This window comes from Lactuca serriola, chromosome 5 (assembly GCF_051521515.1).
Source record: "Lactuca serriola cultivar US96UC23 chromosome 5, Lser_US96UC23_V15, whole genome shotgun sequence".
NCBI lineage: Eukaryota > Viridiplantae > Streptophyta > Magnoliopsida > Asterales > Asteraceae > Lactuca > Lactuca serriola.
The window spans coordinates 46,968,211-46,977,752 of record NC_136412.1 but is presented as its reverse complement, the minus strand read 5'-3'; the positions used below and the strand labels follow the sequence as shown (position 1 = coordinate 46,977,752).

At 36.0% G+C, this 9,542-nt stretch overlaps 1 protein-coding gene and 1 pseudogene across 2 annotated transcripts; one reads left to right on the top strand and one right to left on the bottom strand.

Moving 5' to 3' along the window:
• The first annotated feature begins 926 nt into the window (after positions 1–926).
• Positions 927–4,564, top strand: LOC145049492 (protein SRG1-like; annotated as a pseudogene). Its single transcript, XR_013683291.1, has 4 exons — positions 927–1,100; positions 1,213–1,460; positions 3,347–3,671; positions 4,118–4,564. The product of XR_013683291.1 is annotated as a protein SRG1-like (transcript).
• Positions 4,538–7,769, bottom strand: LOC145052413 (protein SRG1-like). The gene is made up of 5 exons (XM_079000234.1): positions 7,214–7,769; positions 6,033–6,190; positions 5,618–5,865; positions 5,057–5,381; positions 4,538–4,936 (listed from the first exon to the last, which is right to left on the bottom strand). The coding sequence occupies exons 1-5, from the start codon at positions 7,326–7,328 to the stop codon at positions 4,670–4,672; spliced, it is 1,113 nt and encodes a 370-aa protein (XP_078856360.1). The 5' UTR covers positions 7,329–7,769; the 3' UTR covers positions 4,538–4,669.
• Positions 7,770–9,542: the final 1,773 nt, after the last annotated feature.

The window sequence follows — 9,542 nt, the reverse complement described above, 5'->3', positions numbered from 1 at the left end:
TTTCATTGCAACTTTAAGTTTCATAAAGGATGAATAGAAAATATCTAAGTTTCCTATACCGATGGTATTCATCTTCTTTTTCTGTATATATTACAAATTTTACAAATATTAAGAAAATATTTTGAGAACGACACCATAAAAAAGTTCAAATTTTCAGAGTTGTTTAAAATATAACGAATTGACAAGCAACGCAGCAATTAACACTGTCATGTTATAAGTACCATTATACACGTATACACTATCTTACATTCCTTTAATTCATTACTGAGACATATATAGTATTCTTCAAGACTGAATATCCATGGAAAACCACAAAGATGTAGGGATCAATTTTGGGAGATCACTGATAGTACCATGTGTCCAAGAACTTGCTAAGAAATCCATCACAAAGATTCCACCGCGTTATGTACGCCAAGATCATCAGAAACCCTTATTCAAATCATCCGATGACACCTCCACTCTATCTATTGTTGTATATCAAACTAAATGACACGCAAGGAAACCGACAAATAATATTGTGAATTATATGTCGATTAGTTGCAATAATAAATTCAATTATTATTAAATTTACCAAGTTTCGTCCGAAACCAGATCTATCCTTCTCAATTAGATCTGATTATAAGAAAGGTAGAAGAAGACTGTCCTGTTATTGGACGAATTAAACACAAGACAGAAAAATAAAACCGACCTGTTGATAGCTGACTTGATCTTGAAGCAACTGCACCGAACTCACCAAAAATAGAAGCTACTCAGCTCCCGATGCGAAGTGCAAAGTGCGCCTAAATCGCACCATTTCACGGCGTCGGCTAGTGATAGGCTAGGCTAGGCGCACGCGGGCTTGGCCCATTCCTTTGATCCACTAAAGCCTTTGAAGGCTTACCAAGGGAATAGGCTTATAAACCCTCAAAAGTTTCTTCTCCCCATCAATGTGGGATACAAAGGAAATTGCCAACTTGCAATTCCTTTATATATATAAAGTTCCAACATCTATACCTGTGATTGATCTTCACACCTTATTTTCAACAGATTCTGAATCTTCCACTTGTTCCTCTGAGCTCAATAAGCTTCATTCAGCTTCTAAAGAATGGGGTTTCTTCCAGGTCAGCATTCACTAATTAATTATTTAGTCGTTCTTATAATTACAAGTTGTTTCAATTCCATGGTTAATTACGTTTCGAAATCATGATGTTAATATGCTAAATGAATTAACAGGTTATAAACCATGGAATAAGTGAGTCTTTATTAGAGGATTTTAAGAGTGAAGTTTTGAAGTTGTTCAAGCTTCCAATGGAGGAGAAAGAAAAGCTTTGGCAGAAAGAAGACTGCCAAGAGGGTTTCGGTCAACTGTTTGTTGCATCCGAGGATCAGAAGCTTGATTGGTGTGACAAGTTTTACGTAAATACCCTTCCATATAATATCAGAAATTCCAAACTATTTCAGAAGTTACCTCCCATCCTCAGGTTCTTTTTTTCCTACTCCAAATGAAACTAGTTTAATTAAATTTTTAATTTTGCATGCATGTCTGTTAATTACTGGATATATATATATATATATATATATATATATATATATATATATATATATATATATATATATATGCGTTTTAAAAGTGATTATGTTAGCAATAATAAAATGGGGTGTAGTAGAGAATGTTGGACGTGTTTGTTATTTGAAGTTGTAATGAAATAGGCTGTTGAGTTTTTGTCTAATTCTAATTATTATGGGGTGTTTGTGGTTACTTTTTAAATTCAAAAGTTCTTTTTGTAAAAGTTTTTTTTTAGGAAACAAAAGCTAAAAGTTTGTTTTAAAAAGTGTTTGGGTAGTATTTTTTAATTTTTGAACGTGATTTAGCTTTAAAAGTCCAAAAGTTACAAAAAATTACACTTTTTCTTGACTTTTAAAAATCCACTTTTTTCTTCTTTATAAAAAGTTATTTTGAAAAGAATTTTTGCATCTTCCAAACATTTTTATAATTTTTTAGAAAAGTTAAAAGATAAAAGTCATTTAAAAAGTATTCTCAAACACCTCTGTCAAAATCCCTATTTTGATAGTAGATACCCTTCCTTGATTTGTTTTTTGAAAAAATTATAAAAAATTGAATTTACCACTTTAGGGCTTTTGTCCTTTACCGGTTTACCGTTTATCCTTTTTTGTTGTGACTAATGTTCAGAAGTTATAGGTTTTGAATGGAAAACTGAATATTGGAGGTATTTTTCATGTTTTGAATTTATAAATTAAAATTAGTTAAATTTGGTTACATTGCTATAAATTAACATTGAAATTTGATTAAATATTTATTATACTTGTTTATTCTCTTTTTATTTTTACTTTTTAAAGTTATCTAAGGTTTAGAATCTATGACAAATATATATATATATATATATATATATATATATATATATATATATATATATATATATATATATTTCACCCGTTATCCAGCATACTTATCGTATTTCTTTGTTATCTGTACTAGATTACGTATCGCTTTGTTATCTCTACCACTTTTTAATATATAGGAATATTATATACATAAAAAATGTAGATGATAAGATAGTGGGTTTAATTACTATCGATAACAAATAATAATATTAGGAGTAAATTACACGAATAGTCCCTATGGTTTAGGGTAATTTGCGCGTTTGGTCCCTAACTTATTTTTTTAACTCGGAAGGTCCCTACTGTTTGTCTTTGTTACACGCTTGGTCCCTGACTTACCTAAAAATATTATTTTTCCCTTGATTTATTTATTTATTTAAATAAACACACCTCCAATCCCACATCTTTCACCTTCCTTACTTACCCCACCATTTTTTCCTATTTAAATAATAGTCTTTTTAGGTAAGATAGGGACCAAACGTGTAACAAAAACAAACAGTAGGGACCAAACGTGTAATAAAAACAAACAATAGGGACCTTTCAAGTTAAAAAAATAAGTTAGGGACTAAACGTGCAAATTACCCCAAACCACAGGGACCATTCGTGTAATTTACTCTAAATATTAGTAGTATAAAAATGCATAAAACGATATAAAAAAAACTTTAGCGGACATCGTGCAAGTTGTACGTATGATGCACGTCAGGTAAAAAAAAAAAAAAAAAAAAAAAAAAAAAAAAAAAAACAATTACCTAATTTGTCTTCAAGTTACTCATATAATTCATTATTTCGTATTCTATGACTTGATTGACTTAATAAGTGCATGCCTTAATCCGATAAGTTAAGTTATATATGGGTGTTTCCTATTTGAGTTAATCCAGAAAGAATGAGCTTTCTTCATATCATATGTTAACAAATGATTCAATTTTTATTCGTTTCCTATCCATTTTCTCAAATATTTTTGAAACAGTGAGAAGGTGGACACGTACTCTAGGGAAATAAAAAAGCTAGCAGTAGGCATCTTGGGTGAAATGGGTAAGGCTCTAGGGATGAGCAAGGAGGAAATGAGGGAGTTATTTGATGATGGGGCCCAGTTCCTACAGATGAATTATTATCCCCAATGTCCTGAACCAGAATTGGCTATGGGATTCTCCCCTCATTCTGATGCAACTGGATTAACAATCCTCTATCAACTAACCAAAACCACTGGCCTCCAAGTTCGAAAAAATGGAAAATGGGTATCCGTTAAGCCTTTGCCAAATGCTTTGGTAGTCAACATTGGGGACATAATGGAGGTAACAACATAATTCATGATTTCAGCAAGATGACAAAAGGATAATCGATTTGATATTTTCAATCCGTTTTCATACAAAAAATAGAATGTGTTTATGATATCATTTTACTTATTTACAGTCTATCTAGTTTCCATTGCATTGCAAATTTGCAATGCGTTGTGTTGTTTGATTTAGATTCTAGAATATATTTGCAGTTATATATTGCAAACTTCAACAAATATCTTCTTCATTCTCTTTCGGATTTGAATTCATCAACAACCCCATGTATTTCCGTTTTAATTGCTTATATAACTAGAAACTGAAAAAGAAAAAGAAAAAGAAAAAACCAAATCCAAAAGACCCCAACAACTTCTCTTTTTAGGATTTTTTTTTGTTCGATTTCGGTTCTAGGAAAAAAAATGAACCTAATCGAATTGTGCTCAACCTAACTTTGTACGTGTTTACAGGTTGTAAGTAATGGTGTATACAAGAGCATAGAGCATTGTGCAACAGTGTAGTCAAACGAGGAGAGGTTATCAGTGGCAACATTCTATAGCTCCAATATGGGTGTAGAAGTAGGCCCCGCAAGAAGCCTTGTTGCACAACATAATGTAGCAAACTTTCGACGTGTCACTTTTGAGGAATATTACAAGGATTTTTTTGCTCGAAAGCTTGATGGTAAATCAAACTTGGAGTTTATGAAACTTTAAGAGTACTTGAATGAAAAAGGTTATATAGTTTGAACTATATCGATGGTTTCTTTTGTTTCGTGAAATTCGAAATCGTTCTAAAGTATTGTTAGAAAAGTTGGTAGTTTTAGTTTAGCCTCATTCTCAACTTTTGTATGTCGGGTATGTTAACCGAGTTTTTTTGTATAAATAAACATCTTTTGTATGTGTTCGCTATCAGCAAAGTTAAAATCTTCATTCATGATAACCATATCCTTTTGCTTCATTTAATGGAGCTTCATACTTCAAAAAGAAATAAAACCAGAAAACACAACAAAACCTACAATTCAACTATGTAACATTTTTCTTCAATTCTTCAACTTTCATATAATCCAAGAATGACTTTCCATCTAGCTTTCGAGCAAAAAATCCCTTGAAATATTCCTCAAGAGGGACTCGGCGGAAGTTTGCTATATTATGTTGTGCAACAAGACTTCTTGCGGGCCCCAATTCAGTACCCATACTCGAGCTATAAAATGTGGCAACCGATAATCTCTCGATGTTTGAATGCACTATTGCTCGATGCTCGATGCTCTTATACACGCCATTAGTTATGATCTACAAACAAAATATCAAATTTGAGGTTTTTTGGGGTTTGGTTACACGTTTGTTTGTTTTTTTTTTTCCCAAGTTTCAGATACACAAGCAATAAAAACAATAATGGAATTATGTTGTTACCTCCATTATGTCTCCAATGTTGACTACCAAAGCATTGGGAAGAGGCTTAACAGATACCCATTTTCCATCTTTTCGAACTTGAAGTCCCTCTGTTTCGGTTAATTGATAGAGAATTGTTAAAGCATCGGCATCGGAATGAGGAGTGAATCCCAAAGCCGATTCCGGTTCCGGACATGGAGGATAGTAATTCATTCTCATCGACTGAACCCCATCATCAAACAATTCACTCATTTCCTCTCCATCAATCCCTAGAGCTTTAGCCATTTGACCTAAGATAGCCATTGCTAGCTTTTTTATTTCCATAGAGTAAGCTTCCAACTTATCTCTACAAATTTCTTCAAAGTTGTTAAAACAATTAGGATCGTGTTTCTTTTTTTCTTCACATTATATATTGTCTGGATCGATGATTATGATTAAAAGATATATAAGAAAACGACAATATAGCAATTTTGTAAAAAGTGAGGACTTAATGGAGAAAACCTTTCATTTATTTAAGTTACAATAATCAATAACAGAACATTCAAAGTTATAGACTTTTCATTTGTAGAAGGAAGAAAGAACCTTAGAACCGGAGGTAACTTTTGAAATAGTTGAAATTGTCTAAGATTGTGTGGAAGGGTAGTTATGTAAAACATGTCACACCAATCAAGCTTCTGCTCCTCTGATACAACGAAAAGCTGACCAAAACCTTCATGATTGTCTTCTTCCTGCCAGAGCTTCTGTTTTTCCTCCATTGGAAGCTTGAAGAAGTTCAAGACTTCCCTTTTAAAATCCTCTAATAAGGGCTCACTTACTCCATGGTTTATAACCTGTTTTTATCGACTATATGAGCTGAATACGATATAATGGAAACAAAACTTTGATTCTTAGCATATGTTAGTACTTGATTTGGATTTCATCGTGATTTGCAATCCAACAACATATACAATTTCTAATTTACAAGGATTAGAATCAAATAGACTTTAAGAACACTGACCTGGAAGAAACCCCATTCTTTAGCAGCTGTATGAAGCTTACTGAGCTCAGAAGAATACGGCGAAGATCCGGAATCGGTTGCAAATAAGGTGTGAAGATCAATGACAGGTACAGAGAGATTGGAGGTGTCGTCGGATGAAGTGATTAAGGTTGCGTTTAGTTACGGAAAAACAATTTTCATTTTCCGTTTTTTGTTTTCCCTTTTCGATTTTCATTTTCCGTTTTCATTTTTCATTGAAAATTTTTGAAAACGCGTTTAGTTAAACTTATTCATTTTTCATTTTCAGTTTTAGAAAATTAAAAAACGTGTTTAGATGTGTATTTTTCTATCGGTTTTCATTTTTAGAAAACGGTAGCGGTGGTAGGGTGTGGGTGGGGGCGGTGACGGTAGCGGGTCGGTGGCGGTGGTGGTGATGACAGGCGATGGTGGTGGCGGCGGCAATTGTGTCAGTGGTAGTGGTGGTGATGGCGGTGGCAGCGGTGGCGGTGGTGCTAGTGACGGGTTAGTGGTGGTGATGGTGATGGTAGGTCGGTAATTGTGGTGGTGGTGTTGGGTGGGTGGGGGTGGAGTGTGTGAATGAGTGTGTTTGTGGGGGTAGGTGTGTGTTTGTGTGTGTGTGGGTATGTGTGTCTGTGAGGGTGGGGGTAGGTGTGAGTTTGTGTGTGTGTGGGTGTGTGTTTGTGGGGGTGTGGGTATGTATGTGTGTGTGTGTTTGTGGGTGGGGGTGTGTGTGTGGGTATGTATGTGTATGTGTGTGTGTGTTTGTGGGTTGGTGTGTGTGGGTGGGTGGGTGGGTGTGTGTGGGTGGGTATGTATGTGTGTGTGTGTTTGTGGGTTGGTGTGTGTGTGTGTGTGTGTGGTGGTGGGTATGTATGTGTGTGTGGGTGGGGGGTGTTAAGGTGTGGGTAGGTAGAGGTGGATGGGGTGGGAGTGGGTGTGTGTTTATATTTTAGAAAAATTTTGGAATTAGAAAAATGTGGAAAACAATGATTATCAGTTTTCCAAATATTTTCAACCTCTTTGTAATTTTAGAAAACAGAAAATTTTCATTTTCCGTGAAAATTTTAGAAAAATAGACGAACTAAACGCGTTTTCAAAATTCTCATTTTTCTTAGAAATTTTTTCCGGAAACGGCCCATTTTTCCACAACTAAACGCAACTTAAGGGTTTCTGATTATGATCTTGGCGCACATACCGAGGTGGGATCTTGGTGATGGATTTCTTAGCAAGTTCTTGAACACTTGGTACTATCAGTGATCTCCCGAAATTGATCGATTCATCGTTGTGGTTTTCCATTGGTCAAAAGAGAAGAGTGCACATGCTTACTACTTCTTTAATAAATAATGGGGGGAAACTAGACGATTATAAGGGGGTTTTTGAAACGTTTTTTAATTTTTCCAAAAAATTAAAAAAATAGTTAAAAAGATGATTGGGCAATGCTCTAAATCTTTTAAAATAACTTTTTTTTTTTTGTGTGCAAGAAGAAATGTTAGGGTGCGTTTAGTTGCGGAAAAATGAGCCGTTTTCCGGAAAAATTTTCCAAGAAAAATGAGAATTTTGAAAACACGTTTAGTTCGTCTATTTTTCTAAATTTTTCATGGAAAATGAAAATTTTCCGTTTTCTAAAATTACAAATAGGTTGGAAATTTTTGGAAAACTGATAATCATTGTTTTCTATATTTTTCTAATTAAAAATTTTTCTAAAATATAAACACACACCCACTCCCACCCCATTCACCTCTACCTACCCCCACCTTAACACCCTTCACCCACCCACACATACATACCCACCCCCACACACACCCACCCACCCGCACACACACACCAACCCACAAACACACACATACATACCCACCCACACACTCACCCACCCGCACACACCAACCCACAAACACACACACACACATACATACCCACCGACACACACACACCCACCCGCGCGCGCACACACACACACACTAACCCACAAACACACACACATACATACCCACCCACCCACACACCCACCCGCGCACACACACACACCAACCCACAAACACACACACACACGTACATACCCACCCACATACTCACCCACCCGCACACACCAACCCACAAACACACACACACACATACATACCCACCCACGCGCACACACACACACACACACCAACCCACAAACACACACACACATGCATACCCACCCATCCACACACACACACACACATATACATACCCACACACACACACCCGCACACACACATACATACCCACCCACACACACACACCCACCCGCACACACACACACCAACCCACAAACACACACACATATATATATACCCACCCACCTACACACATACCCGCACACACACACATACATACCCACCCACACACACACACCCGCACACACACACCAACCCACCTACACACACACACACCCTCCCGTACACACACACATACATACCCACCAACGCAGCCACACACACACACAAACACATTCACACACCCCCACAAACACACACCCACACACACACAAACCCACACCTACCCCCACCCCCACCCCCACCCTCACAGACACACACCCATACACACACAAACCCACACATACCCCCACAAACACACACATACACACATAAAAACACACACTCGCACCCCCAACCACCCAACACCACCACCACAATCACCGACCTACCACCACCACTACTAACCCGTCACTAGCACCACCACCACCGCTGCCGCCACCATCACCACCACTACTGACACAATTGCCGCCGCCACCACCATCGCCTGTCATCACCACCACCGTCGTCGACCCGCTACCGTCACCGCCCCCACCCACACCCTACCAACGCTACCGTTTTCTAAAAATAAAAACCGATGGAAAAATACACATCTAAACATGTTTTCTAATTTTCTAAAATTGAAAATGAAAAACGAATAAGTTTAACTAAACGCGTTTTCTAAATTTTTCAATGAAAAATAAAAACGAAAAATGAAAATCGAAAAGGGAAAACAAAAAACGGAAAATGAAAATTGTTTTTCCGTAACTAAACGCAACCTTAGTGTTTCAAAAGTTATAAAATCCTGACTTTTAGGGCTTTTTAATATGAAAAGATGACTTTTAATACAAACACATTTTAAAAATGACTATATTTTGAAAAAAGTCCCTAACCAAAAAATCATTTTACAAAAAGAATTTTTAACATCAAAAATAATCCCAAACACCCCTAAGATGGACTTTATTCCTATTTCCATTGGTCACAAACTACTACTTCTTGAATTCTTGTCGCCTTGTTCAATGCGTATCAACTATTTATTTCAAAAACTAATATTAAATTCTTGCTCAATTTATGTAACAAAACACTCTAGTTTCCGTAGTATTTAACTACACTAAATGACATGGCATTTTGTTAAGGATGTACATAGGATTTTTTTTAAAGCCATATAGGATAAGATAATGATAGCATCTATATACTATGTTGTAATTTTGTAAGGAGTGGTAGCAAGTAGCAACTAAATATTACTGTTATT

Excerpts from the sequence above, each read along its gene's own strand:
- LOC145052413 (XM_079000234.1), bottom strand. The coding sequence starts at position 7,328 with ATGGAAAACCACAACGATGAATCGATCAATTTCGGGAGATCACTGATA. Across the intron at positions 5,866-6,032 it reads AAGAATGGGGTTTCTTCCAG|GTTATAAACCATGGAGTAAG; the intron begins GTCAGTGTTCTT and ends CGATAAAAACAG. Across the intron at positions 5,382-5,617 it reads AAGTTACCTCCGGTTCTAAG|AGATAAGTTGGAAGCTTACT; the intron begins GTTCTTTCTTCC and ends AGAAATTTGTAG.